Source organism: Martes martes (assembly GCF_963455335.1).
Source record: "Martes martes genome assembly, chromosome: 5".
Classification (NCBI taxonomy): Eukaryota; Metazoa; Chordata; class Mammalia; order Carnivora; family Mustelidae; genus Martes; species Martes martes.
Window position 1 is genome coordinate 139,585,817 of NC_137892.1, and position 14,381 is coordinate 139,600,197.

General features: G+C 47.6%; 1 protein-coding gene across 1 annotated transcript in view; it reads left to right on the forward strand.

Moving 5' to 3' along the window:
• Positions 1-14,381, forward strand: part of ADAMTS12 (ADAM metallopeptidase with thrombospondin type 1 motif 12) — a 291,803-nt gene that overhangs the window by 250,005 nt on the left and 27,417 nt on the right. The window contains exons 19-20 of the mRNA XM_080803336.1: positions 2,791-3,915; positions 11,010-11,162. Coding sequence (XP_080659462.1) covers positions 2,791-3,915; positions 11,010-11,162 — 1,278 coding nt within the window. The remainder of the gene's footprint in view (positions 1-2,790; positions 3,916-11,009; positions 11,163-14,381) is intronic.

Genomic DNA, 14,381 nt, shown 5'->3' on the forward strand with positions numbered 1-14,381 from the left:
TGGAATTCGCTCTCTCCCCTCTCCACCTCTCCCTGCCACCGTTTTTTTAAAAAAAGAAAGAGAGACAAAAAAGATTGAACAGGCCAAAGAATTAATGTCTGTGGATCAAATTTGGTCCTGAGGCTGCCACTTTGGATCTCTGTTCTAGGATAATGTTCAGTTTAAAAGCTCAAAACTTAATGTATTTGAACTAAACAACCAGTTAGATAGCTCTTATGTACTCCTGTTTTATTCTTTTACGTTGAGCAAATTCACACAGTAGTTAATACGGTTATTTAATACTTTAATTTATAAATTCTAAAAAATATATATCAGTCCATCTAATAACCCTAGGAAAACTAAATCTTAAAAAATCTAGCACTAAACCAGTGAGATGTGTGGGTAACCACAGTATCTTCTAGATACGTGCCTACAAGTACTCCACCGAGCAGCTGCTCACCTCCTAGCTTCCCACAGACAGGTGTGTGTCTCTGGGGACATTATAAGCATTTCAATTCAAGACAAACCAAAAGAAAAAAAAAATAAAGGAATAAAGAGAAAGAAAAGAAAGCTTTCCGCCATGTAGCTGTCTACTCTGACATTTCTTGGAAAGAAAATATCCAAAGGGAGGTACACCTGCTGCTTGAAGACCATTGGCATCGGCTGGGGCCTCTCTAAAGGATCAGCTCTCAAATCCCAGTCTGCCCGAGGCAAGCAGCGCAGAAATGTGTTCGGAGCCACGTGAAAGGTGTTCGATTGGCCAGATCATTTTCCAAGGTGGAGATTTGAAAACCCAAGGGGTTTGGATTAGAATGTAACAAATGGAGAAGCAGTGAGGAGGTCAAAGCAAACAGAACTTTAAAGCACCTTCGCACAGAAGAAGGCAGAAATACTGTAGTAACCCAGGAAAGTAACTGGCCCCGGCCTGCCTTTGCCAGGCTCCGCAGTGGGGTGAGCCCTAAATCCGGCAGCTGCCTGGTCTCCTGTGCTGACAGCATGTCCTGCTTTTCAAAGGAGCTGATTGCCCAGAGCTAGCAGACATCAGGGGGAAATGATGCTTGATTGGACAAAATAAAGGGGGATTTCCATGTATCTATATTATTTTCCAACAAAGAGGAAGCTGAAAATAGGACTTGAGAAGGCAAGAAATTTAGGCTAAAAAATGCCTAAGCTCACAGAAGAATTTTCCCATTCCTGATCTCCCCTCCCCCCCCCCCCGGGAAAATAGTCACTTAACGTGTTTTAAGTGATCGATGTGTCCCAAGAACTAACCTGGAATTCAGTTCTGAATAAGAAACAGTTCCTGCCTTTGGGTAGCTTTTCAGAAATCAAGAGTTTATGGTCAAGAGATGAAATGAGTGGATGGCTACCTGTCCGGTGTGCTGCACTAGACTTCATGGAGGCTTTGAAATAGATCTGATTCTTACTCTACCACTGACTGGCAGCCTTTCAAGCAAGTCCCTGAGTCTCAGGTTCTTCTCCTATGGAACGTGGAATCCTAATTCCTGCCTTGTAAATCTCCCAGGGCGGTCATCAGTATCCCACAGCATCATGTCTGCGAACCCGCTGAAATCTGCCAAGCATCATGCAGTCCCCATGTTCTAAAAAAAACCCACTTTGAGGTCAGGAATATAAGACAGACACATGTGAAACAGCCCGTGAAGGCCCCTGGGTGGTTCATATTCAAGGGCAGTATATTTGGTGGCTGACTTAAAATTGGAAAGAAAAGGCAAACACAGAACTATCTGGTGAAAGTAGAGATTATTCCAAACATCTAGAAATTTCGTGTGATGTAGCAAGTACGTGTGGTTTGCGGCGCCTGAGACTGAGGAAATAAAGATTCTTTACCACGAGCCCTGAGGAAAGACTATCCTGTTAGGATTCCTCCAAAATTTCTCCAGTTGTGTGTGTCTTGGTGTGCCCTACAGAACGTGGAGGGGACATGGGGTGGGGGTACCAGCTGTGGCCCCTCACATTGGCACCATGCCATGGGAGTCATTCTTTGGAAAGGCTCTCTCTCTACTTCGATTACCTACACAGGATAGGTCCTGGATCTGTGTACATGTTGTGTACATGTGTGAGTGTGATGGTTGTCTACCTCTTACTCTGATTCCACGTGACAAAGTCCAGTGGAAATGCAGTCTGTGTGCCTGGGTGAGACTCTCTTAGTTACATTGGGTGTTTTCTTAATAAAAGGGGAAGGTTTGTTAATAGATTCCAGAAAATATGTAAACAGTTTATGTTAATTTAACAGCATCACAACCCAAGGAAAGATGATTTTACCATCTCTTAAAAAGAGCGGGTGAGAGACGCCTGGGTGGCTCAGTTGGTTAAGCGACTGCCTTCGGCTCAAGTCATGATCCTGGAGTCCCAGGATCGAGTCCCACATCGGGCTCCCTGCTCAGCAGGGAGTCTGCTTCTTCTGCTGACCTCTTTCCTCTCATGCTCTCTCTCTCTAAAATAAATAAATTAAAAAAAAAAAAAAAGTGGGTGACTCGCATCTATCATCGCACTTCCTGTGAATTCACTGTCCCGCCTTCGGAGTCCAGGCAGACTTCAGTTTTACTCTGTCACATTTGTATATTTAGTTTGTGAAGAGTAAAGGGTTGGTCCCGAGCCCCACCTGGTCTCCAGGAGACACATATTTCCGTGGAGAACTAAAGGAGCTCAGAGACCAAATGTAAAAGTGGAAGAAAATGAGTTAGGCCGCACAGCTCTGTTTCATCAGGGCTGTTCTCACCCATTGTAAACCTGAGCCTGAGAACCGGTGCATCTTTTCCCACTAATCTGACAGCCTTCTCTCTTTTCCAGTGTTCTGTCTCCTGCGGCGGGGGGGTGCGGATCCGCAGTGTCACGTGTGCCAAGAATCATGACGAGCCTTGCGATGTGACAAAAAAGCCCAACAGCCGAGCTCTTTGTGGGCTCCAGCAGTGCCCGTCGAGCCGAAGAGTTCTGAAACCCCACAAAGGCCCAATTCCCAGTGGGCGAAATCTCCCAACATCTGAGCCAGACCCCCCACAGCCCATCCCTCCAACTCCATCCAGTCCCAGAATGCTGAGCACGTCCACGGTGCCCGAGTCTATGAGCACCAGTGCTGGGGCTGTCAGTAGCCCCAGTCCGACCACAGCCCCTGGACAAGGAGACATGGATGCCAAATGGTGGCAGAATAGTTCACACCAAACTGAACTGGGTTCCCATTATGTCCTTTCCACCGGAAGTACTTCCCAGCCCATCCCCACTTCCTGGTCTTCGAGTAGCCAGCCAAACGAAGGGAATGTTCCCAATTCAGACCCTGGTCCTACCTCAGAGGGAGACTTTCTCACCACAACAGTGAGTGGTTCTGATTTGCCATCTTCCGGCAAGCCTGTGACGTGGCAGGTGACGCCATTTTACGATACCTTGACCAAAGAACCAGGGATAGAGATACACAGTGGCTCAGGGGAAGACAGTGAACAGTCTGAGATCAAAAATGAAAACAACTCTGTAACATGGACCAAAATCAGAGTAGCTGGAAAGGATGCTTCGGCGGTGAGAAGTACAGAAATCCCCCTTGGACCTCCACCAACACCTTATCTCGGGGGGGCGTCCTTGTGGCCACCCTTCAGCACCGTGACGGAAGGTCTGCTGCCCAGCCACAGGCCTGCTACTCTCAAAAATGGTACACCTGGTGCGGAGGTGAGGATCACTGAAAAGCCAGCAAACACTCCATTCCCTCTGGGAGGAGACCACCAGGCAGCACCATCGGAACATTCAGTCCGCCATAACCCTCCAGAACTTCCAGGCAGCGTGAATCTAACGCAGGGTTCCGGACCGGTCCTGACCAAGGAAGATGCAACAGGTCTGATTGCCGAGGGGTTTTTGCTCAATGCTTCCGACTACAAGGAGCTCTCGACAGGCAGGAGCCCAGCATACTGGATTGCTGGAAACTGGAGTGAGGTAGGAGTTCCATTTCTCACCCCATGCCCGACTCTGTAGGGAAATAGCTGGGACTGTTGCATTCTGGTGCAGACTTCTCAATGGACTTGTTTAAGATACAGCCCAATGTAGAAGAAACGTGAAGCCATTGCATCCATGCCCTTCCTCTCTCCCTCTCTCCTCCCTAATTCCGAAAATGAGAGAGGGAAGAAAAACTCTCCAGGGAGGGGGGACAAATGTAGTGAGATAAAGTGAAAAGAACTCTGCACTAAGTCAGGAGGACAGGGCAAGCTAGCCGTGTAAGAGCAGAGAACTCAGTCCACATTTCAGAAGCCGCTTTGTGGCAGTGCCCGTGTAGACCAAGAGCAACACGCCCCAGCTGCGAACACCTGAGGAGCGCCTGAAAGGGCCTCAGGTGGCATTTCACTCAGAAAGCTGATCCTGGGGCTCCAGATCTGGTAGCTAATCCTAATTGGGGTGGGAATCAAAGGTAAAATTCCTTAAAAGCGTTCTCTAGTTCAGTGTCATCAAGGGTTTTCTTTTCTTGTTGGTCTGTTTGCTTGCATGAAAACCAAATCATTTTGGCTCATTAAAAGAATTAGAATATGGAAGAAGAAGAAAATAAATATGACGACAGAATGTTGGCCCCTGGTTTCAAGCTTCAGCATTTTGGCTGGATACTTGTTTTTCCATTTCTAGAACTAATTAATGGCCTTTGAAGCATCAAAATCATTTTTCCCCATTTGAATTTTGAATGCCCAGGCTATGAGCTTGTTAAAATAATTTGACAACTCAAAAGAGGACTTTGTGGTAAAATAATCGCATGTTCAAATTAGTCAGCATTTTTATCACAACTCGTGGCTCCTCTCCCTGGCCAAAGAGAAAGGAAGTATTTGCTGCTAATATAACCGCTGTACATTTGTTTTGTAAAGCATGTTAATTTCCAAACCACTTTCATATATAGTTCTTATTTTCTCCTTTTGACAATCCCGAGGAGCAGGTAAGGTCTCATTTATGCCAATTTGCAAATACAGAAAATAAAGTGACTTGACTAAGGACACAGCCGTCAGTTGGAAGATGAACCTTCTAACTCCACTCTATTCCATTGGTAAAAAATACATTATTTCTGAGTAAAGTGAGGTGTACCTGTAAATTAAAGCAAAATAAAAGTATATATTAGCTCAGATGATCATGGAGGCCAGAACTTAATTGATAGGTTTTAATTATAATAAATGAAGCTATATTTGACTTATCACAAATGTCATCATTTGTCTTTGACAGAAATAAACTGTCTTACTGAATACCTCATAGCTCACCAAAAATTTGGCAACTGTGGTGAAGCAACTGAGAGCTGTTAATTCCAGGTAGTTTGGCTAGAAAAAGGGTATTGGTCCACACTGCAGTTTTTCAGAGCTCTGAAAGGATATTACAAGAACAGAGTTCAACATTTGACAGAAATTCCCTTTGTGGCAGGGTTTGGTGCCTGCCCCCTTTATACATCTTTTTTTTTTTTTAATAAAATTTTTTATTTATTTTCAGCATAACAGTATTCATTGTTTTTTCACCACACCCAGTGCTCCATGCAATCTGTGCCCTCCCTAATACCCACCACCTGGTTCCCCCAACCTCCCACCCCCCGCCCCTTCGAAACCCTCAGGTTGTTTTTCAGAGTCCATAGTCTCTCATGGTTCACCTCCCCTTCCAATTTCCCTCAACTCCCTTTTCCTCTCCATCTACCCTTGTCCTCTATATTATTTGTTATGCTCCACAAATAAGTGAAACCATATGATACTTGACTCTCTCTGTTTGATTATTTCACTCAGCATAATCTCTTCCAATCCTGTCCATGTTGCTACAAAAGTTGGGTATTCGTCCTTTCTGATGGAGGCATAATACTCCATAGTGTATATGGACCACATCTTCCTTACCCATTCATCCGTTGAAGGGCATCTTGGTTCTTTCCACAGTTTGGCGACCGTGGCCATTGCTGCTATAAACATTGGGTTACAGATGGCCCTTCTTTTCACTACATCTGTATCTTTGGGGTAAATACCCAGCAGTGCAATTGCAGGGTCATAGGGAAGCTCTATTTTTAATTTCCTGAAGAATCTCCACACTGTTCTCCAAAGTGGCTGCACCAGTTTGCATTCCCACCAAGAGTGTAAGAGGGTTCCCCTTTCTCCACATCCTCTCCAACACACGTTGTTTCCTGTCTTGCTAATTTTGGCCATTCTAAGTGGTGTAAGGTGGTATCTCAATGTGGTTTTGATTTGAATCTCCCTGATGGCTAGTGATGATGAACATTTTTTCATGTGTCTGGTAGCCATTTGTATGTCTTCATTGGAGAAGTGTCATACATCTTTTGAGACAAATTTTTTTTAAATTTTTAAAAAATACTTTATTTATTTGACAGAGAGAGACATAGCAAGAGAGGGAAGACAAGCAGGGGGAGTGGGAGAGGGAGAAGCAGGCTTCCCACTGACCAGAGAGCCCAATGCGGGGCTCCATCCCAGGACTCTGGGATCATGACCTGAACTGAAGGCAGATGCTTAACAACTGAGCCACGCAGGTGGCCCGACAAAATATTTTAACACACAGAATTGTCGGAGAGGATGAGGACTCAGGATGAAAACTTTGGTTTTCCCTGTGGCTTTTTTATTCTGTCCACTTTTTTTTTTTTTAAGATTTTATTTATTTGTTAGAGAGAGCACGCACACAAGCAGGGGGAGTGGCAGGCAGAGGGAGAAGCAGGCTCCCTGCTGAGCAACAAGCCTGATGTGAGACTCGATGCTAGGACCCTGGGACCATGACGTGAGCAGAAGGCGGAGGGTTAACCCACTGAGCCACCCAGGTGTCCCTATTCCGTCCATTTCTGAAGCTATTTCTTTAGGATGGCCTCTCAATTAGCCCATTGAAATCAGTCTTCCCCAACCCCTATAAAAACCCCGACAGTTTTCCAAGTCAGTGTCACCTCATCATCTCTGTCATCTCCTCTTTATTTCCTGTTAGTTCCGGGGCCAGGTGTTTCTAATCTAATGGCAGGAGGCACTTGGAGAAGATGAGATGCTTCTGTTTGTTGCGGTGATGGATGGAGGGGACCACTACCCACAGTGAATATCTGAAACCCAAAGATGGTAAAACCCTGCGACATTCAGGGAGGTCTCTTATCAGGAAGGAATGTCCCTTCCAGAATGCCAGTAGTGCCCCTAACGTTGGTTGCTGTTCCCGGCCCCTCGCTGGTCTGCGTACCCTGGTCTCTCCCCTCCGCAGGCAGCGCTTCCCACACATCATCACAAGAGATGTAAGCCTGCCGACTCAGTCTTCTGCAGGAATGTGCTAATGATTCCAAACTCCTGCTTACAGATCTTTCCTGTCTCTTCGTTCTTCTGATAAATCAACTCCAAGTCCAGCAGTCTCTACAGCATTACATAATCCAGCATTCCGAGCCTCACTGCCACCACACTGCCTCCCCGTCTTCAGTTTCAGCAAATCAAAACTGCTCAGTTCCCCCCTAAGCCTCCTGCCCGCTCAATCTGTTTCTGCTTTTCCCTCTGCCTCGAATTTCCTTCCCCTCCTCCTCTACCCTTGTAAACCCCTCCCCCCTTTCTTCAGGACCAAACTTTGAGCTGCTTCTTCCAAAAAGGCACTCCTGATCCTTAAGATTGGCAGTAATTTCTAAAGTTCCTTATCATTTGATCCGAAATTGCTCTCACCGTGTCCTCCCACTTTCTGCCCTGCGTGGAAGGGCTGTTCATGCTCCCCATTGTACACAACACGTTCCTCGGATGGTGACATTAAAAATTAAAGAATGGTTACAAAAACCCAGTTAACGCTGTCAACAGCCATATAGCTTGAAACCAGACTTTCTGGGCTGGAATCCGGGCTTGGCCACTCACTGTCCATGTCCTCACATGCTCAGGTACCCCATCTGTGTAACGAGGATAGTGACAATGCCCAACTCAAAGATCATTAGCGGGGAAGAGGACTAACTATGTGTAAGGTACTCGGGAGTGTATGGGGCACGTAGGGAGCCCCCAGTCAGTGTTTGCTCTGGAATCTGTTCACAGAGCAGAAAACCTAGCCACTCTGCAGTGTGCGTGGTGTGGCACTTCCGTGGTCAGAAAATCACGTCCCACTGAATCACCCCGTCGTCCAGTCAGATCCCCCGGGCCAGTCAGTTACTCAACAGCAGTGCAGTTGTGTAAACCGATACAACACGATTTTCCAGAACCATTCATGGCAGTTTTCACGTGATTCTGATGCAGCCCTCCTTGTTCCAGCTCTGAACATCCCGAAACCTGCTCCTTGACCTAGGACATCGGTGGCCACACGGCCACTAGCTGTAACAAGGATGGAGGTTTCCAGGACAAAGTGAAGTCTCTTGCCTCCTCACGGTCCTCCTTTCTTGTCTCATCCCCCACTCCCAGTTTGAAACTAATACAAGTGACCATTGATGGAGCCCCATCTCCCTTTTACTGTGTTCCATGATTTTCCCAACGTCAGCTTTCCCTTTGCACTGTTGTTGGCTGCCTCCGTAGAAACAGTCAAGGAATTCAGTGTCTGCTCCTGGGATCAGAAACGGGCAGCACTGAAGTCAGAGCCCCAGAGACAACACGCATTTATTTGCCACACAATTACGGTTCAAAGAATCCTAGACATCACTTGAGATTTACCACATTTTCACTACCCTGGGAATTCCATCTCACTAGGCCCTTTCCTGGGTTTGGGCAAATATATTTTTCTCTCTGTCATATATGAAATTAACAACAGAGATGTGGCCTTGAATGTGGCTTCTATTTCTGGGCCCCAGATATCCAGAAAGTAGACTTACAATTTTGACCTCGCAGCTGTGTTGTGTTTAATAGGTAACATTTGTACGGTCCTGACCATGGCATGAATGTCTGTGGTCCTAATGTTATCACCAGTTTTACAGGCTAGGAGGTTAGGAAACTGCAGCAGGTCACACGACTGGCTAACTGCAGAGCTCTCGTTGTACCCCGAGTCTCAGAAGGCAAGAGAAGTTGTAGGAAAGGTACCTGTTATGTAGCTGTATCAGTGCCTATTACTATAATAATGCCAGGTGACAAACCACCACAAAACCCCAGAGTTGTGTTCATGAGTCTGTGGGCCAGCTGGGAGGTTCTGATGATCGGGCCTGAGCTCAGGGATCTCAGCTTCACCCGAGGGTGGGCTGTAGGAGGGCTGGTCTCAGGTGGCCTCAGTGGGGTCACCCAGTTCTGTTTCACATGAGCTCTCATCCTCCAGGAGGCTAGCCCGGTTTCATTCTCATGGCAGAGACAGGTCCGAGACAGAACTGAAATTAGCACGTCCTCTTGAGAACTGGTACGTCGTATGGTGGGTTTTATTGGCCAAAGAAAGTCACAAGAGCTTCCTTGATTCAAGAGCTGGGGGGATATATCCCACTGCTTGATGAGAAGAGCTGCCAAGTCCCATTGCAGAGAGAGAGCATGGCATGTCCCGTGTGGGCCACCAGGGCCATCATCCTTTGACAGTGGTCCAGACTCTATCACACACCTGCGTGATGCAGCACAACAAAGATGTTAGAGACTTAGGTGTGTACCAAATCCTAAAGAACTTAAAGCTGGAGGAGACCTTACATCCATAAATGAACTGGTTGGAAAAATGATGCCCTAGGCTGTGTTCTCCTCTTCCCTCTCTGTGATTCTGTGGTAGAGTCGTCTACCCAGAGCCTGTGTCGTGTCACACATACGTCCAACAAGAGAGTCTGCCCAATGCGACACACGAGATTATATGGAGGATGAAAAAGCAGCAAGAGAAAAGTAAGGCTGGTTTGTATTTACAGCTCATCAAAAGGAGCTTTCGAAGATGTCCTAAATGGAACTTCTATACTTTTTTAAAAATAAGCCCAGAGCTGTGTTTTACATGTGTAGAGAGCCCCCCCTCCCAGCTTCTGAGAGTGGACAGGGGAGAAGGGATGCAAGAAAAATCAGGTGTACGGAAGAATAAGCACACAGAATAAAGGAAATTGAGGGGGGTGTAGCTTTCGAGGTGACCCCAGGCTAAACTTAAGGTATTCAAGAATTACGAATAAATAACAACATCATGTGCGGAAAAGGCTGTACATACATTACCAGAGGGCAAGTGGTGAAAAGCACCGGGCTGTAACATCTTTGTGACCCCCAAGCCTGGTCTGAGGACACACGGCATCGGCAGCACCTGGGAGCTGGTCTCACCCAGCCCTGCTGACTCAGCGCCTGCCTTCAGCAAGGACCCAGGTGATGCACGCGGACGCTGACATCCCAGAAGAACTGCTCTCACAGACCGTGTATAGCAGTTTGGACGCGGGGAGCCCTGGGCTCACTCCTTGGTCGAGCCACCTCTTCGAGCTTCATGGGGCTTTTTTTTTTTTTTTCCATGGGGCTTTTTGGGCACCATGACAATACCCGTCTACCCACGGGTTTGTCGTGGAGAGGAGAAAGTGACATAAGGTCACCGAGGTGTTCGACCAGGCTGCTGGGTGGATCGGACACCCTCTGTGAACGGACATCCTCGGGGTGTATGTGGGGGGCAGTCCGCCCTCAGCCCCAGACAGTCCTGCTGGGATGATTTTTAAAGAGAAGTAAATTCCCCCTCCAATCAGCTTTTCTTCTCCTGTGCTGATCAGGGATTCTCATCCAGCCTGTTTAATTAGAATCACCTGGGGCATTTCTTTTCTTTTCTTTTGGTATTTTTTAGGATTTTATTTATTTATTTGATAGAGAAAGAGAGCGAGCACAAGCAGGGGGAATGGCAGGCTGAGGGAGAAGCAAACTCCCCAACAAGCAGGGAGCCCAATGTGGGACTCGATCCCAGGGTCCTGGGATCATGACCTGAGTGGAAGGAAGACATTTAATGGACTGGGCCACCCAGCACCCCCCACGCCAGGGCATTTCTTTTTGCACTGATGCCTAGACCCTACCCAGGGTGATTCACATTAATTGGTCTAGGGCGGGCCCCCAGCACCGGTATTTTTGTAAAAAGTTCTGCACCTAGGTGAGCCTCCAAGACAGAACTCCTGACTGCAGGGTGTGGTGGGGCATGTCTGAGAAAGAAACCCTCAGCCTCTGTCCTCTCTGTCCCCTTCCCCGCCGCAGTGCTCCACCAGCTGTGGGCTGGGGGCCTACTGGCGAAGCGTGGAATGCAGCACCGGAAGGGATTCTGACTGTGCCGCCGTCCAGAAGCCCGACCCCGCTAAGAGGTGCCACCTCCGTCCCTGTGCCAGCTGGAGAGTGGGGAACTGGAGCAAGGTGAGTGACGGACCCTGCGGTGTTCTGGAAGGCACAGCCTAGGTGCGTATCTCCTCCCTTCTGCCCTTTTCTCTGATAGGACTTGAAGGAGTAAATCCTGGGCATCCCCATAGGCCCCCTCGAAGCTGCACAACAGTCTTTGAACACGTACAGAGTTCTGAGTAACCCACATGTTTTTACCTGCCTGTCTTTTCCCTTCCCAGATAAACTGGAATTAAACCTTAAATTAGGGTCATGGATTGCTTGTCCAGCACTCCACATTGTTTCTCAATGACTCACATGTAGCCTTCTAATGAGAACTAGAATGCATCCCACATATCATGACGTCATGACTCAGCAGCTGCTCACGAAGCAAGTGCGCTCTTTCATCACCAGATCCCAAAAGAGAAGAAAGCTGAGACAAAAAGAAAAAAATCGGTCTTTCAAAGTGTATTTCCCATACTGATCTTTTTGAAGAGTGGTTTTACTGTCTCTGTTGATCTGTGGTTACTCATTTTGCTGTGCTCTCTGTAGGGTCCCTTGTGAAAGACCGTCAGGCTTTGGGATTCTTTGGCCTTGGTGCTTTGGGGAACTAACCAGGCCCAGCCCGGGCTGGGGCTGAGCCAGGCCCAGAGGGATATGCCTGGGCTCTGAGACACCTGTCAGTGGTGGGGCTGACAGCTGTTCGGCAGGAGGAGGGGAGGAGGTGTGAGCTGGGCGCGTACCTTCTGTTTGCCAAGCACGCCCCATGCTAGCATGTCCTATGGGCCCCATCTTCTCTCTGGGGAGCCAGTTTCTCCACACAGCTGAGACACAGAAGGGGAAAGAAAGAGCTACCCAGAAGTCTGGAGAGGCTGGTGAGCCTTGTAAATGTTAGCACCATCATCCAGTATTGAGCTCCTGTTCCCCGACAAGCGGGACCACCAGGTGTCTCGAGGGACATCTCTGGTTCTGGTGGACTTATCTGAAAGACTGAAGTGTGCAGCATCATTTATCTCCTTTAGGCCCCTTCTTGCAAAGTAAGAAGGTAGAGTAGGGTTACTCCTTCAATTCTGGAGTAGAAAGGTAGAGTAGGGTTACTCCTTCAAAGATTATCACACATCCCTTTGATACCTGCCACCCCCCCTTTCTTCTGCTTTCATGTCATTTTCCTTTCAAGAATGCGTTCTGGTTCTTTCTTCTTTGTCTTCCAACTCGTAACAAGCTCAAGATCCAACGGAGACCAAATGCTTTGCTGAAGATTCTCTTCCATATCCAGCAAAACCCCAAGAGACATTTTATATCCCTGACCTGGCCAAATGTTGAGCAGTCCTAACGCCCCGCTTTGCTATTACTGGGAACAGTCCTTCCCTTGGAAATTGCATGACTCGAAGAAAGAACAGATGTGTGAAATCGCTCACGCTTTCAAAAAGGCACTCCAGTGAAAAGTACCAGGAATTCTAGCCTGTGAAAAACCCTGAGTGAGAGATCCAGAAGCCCTTCTCTGGGTTCAGACCTCCCGAGGAAAGCCCTGCTCTGCCAGCGCATGCCTCCCCCGTCTGTCCCTGGGTGTGCCCTGTCATGGCCGGGAGGGCTGCGAGGCTATGTACACCCCCCTGCAGTGCGGCTGATTCTGGTGTTTTCCTGGGAGCTCTCGCATATCACCAAGCCTGCCAGAATGTTGATAGCTACCACATGCGGGATCAGATCCTCCAAGTTACCTCATTCCTCCCACTCAAGAGATATTAGAGAGAGAGATCTCAGGATACTAGATAAACCTTGTCAAAGATGTGGTTTAACCACTGACAGCCTATTGCCCTGACTTCCATGTTTCTGTTATTATGGGTCTTACACACCTGACTTCCATTTTCCCCAGGCATGTTGATTTCGATTTTACCTTAAATTTTGAGGAGTAAGTGTAATTTCTTCTTAGCTACCACATTATTAACCAGTTCATATGGAGTCCTGAAGTCCAAATCATGCACCAGGAAAGATTTGAGGACTTCTTCGTTTCACTCTTCTGGTAGGACTTTGAAACCCTTTCAGAGGCAAACCTCCAAAATCTAGAGTAGGAGCCTAGGTCCTTTTTTTGCCTTTAAATGTCCAGATGGTTTAGATTCTGCCCTGTTGATGATTTGCCTTTTCACAGATGCTTTCTCAGAGGGAAGAATTCCAATTTTACCTCGAATCTTTGGCATTATCCTCCCAGTCTCCACCCCCCCCTTCCATAGACACTGGCATTCTCATGGAACTGTGCCCCCGATGCCTCCGGGTCGGTCATCAGCAGTCCCCCCTTGCTTTGTGATGGCTGTGTGAGTTGTGGTGGTTTTACTGACTTCTGTCTCCAGCACTGTGCGGCTCCCTGATGAAGCCCAGTACAGCTGCTGCGGACGGGCTCCCCTGGGTATGAGAGTAGAGTAGGAGTCTACGTTCAGCCCTCTGCCTTTATGTATCTAGAAGCGGTCTTTCAGCATGGCTTGCTTCCCCTTCATGCATCAGTCTGTCTGAAGCAAAGTTCAGGTCCTAGGTCTCTGGTTTCTCCCAGAGACATGCATGGAAAGACCATTCTACAGAATTGCATCCTGAAAGCGGTGCTGGGCAGTGGACAAGACCCGTGTGGGTTGACAGCCCTGCTCGGTCATGACCAGCATGTGACACTGGTGCATTCACCTTAGAAACTGTGCTTCTCTCACCTCTGAGAAATAAAGTGGATGCTATTGCCTCCATTTACCTCATAGAGTTGTTACAAGGGTCAGAAAAGAGAGTGTTCATGAATCAGCTTTGTAAATGGCAGAAGACTATTCAGGGGAAGTCCTGGGCCAACTCTGAGCTCCAGATAAAAGTTAGGACTGGCCCTTAGGTGCTTCCTAACCTCTGGCTTCCTGGACTTGGGCCAGAAAGCTTGTAGACAGGTGACAGCAGAGAAAGTTCTGTCAACAGAAGGACTGACTGGAGCAGGTCCACTTCGTCCACTCCCCTGGACGAAGCAGACAAGGTGCTCAAAGTGTCTGTGAACTTTGGAGAACTTGACCTACCCTGGGCCCCGGCACTCTCCGGATACTATCATGTGCCCAGCATTACCCAAGAGCTTTAGATAATCAAGTCCATTTTCATCTAGCACAGGACTTTCTTTATAATTCCCACCGAGGAAGCAAAAGCTCGGGGTGTTTAAATCGCTAACGCTTGATCACACAGCTGTTACCAAACACTCCCGGTTTTAAGAAACCATCAACAGGGGGACACGTCATCTATTTAATGACA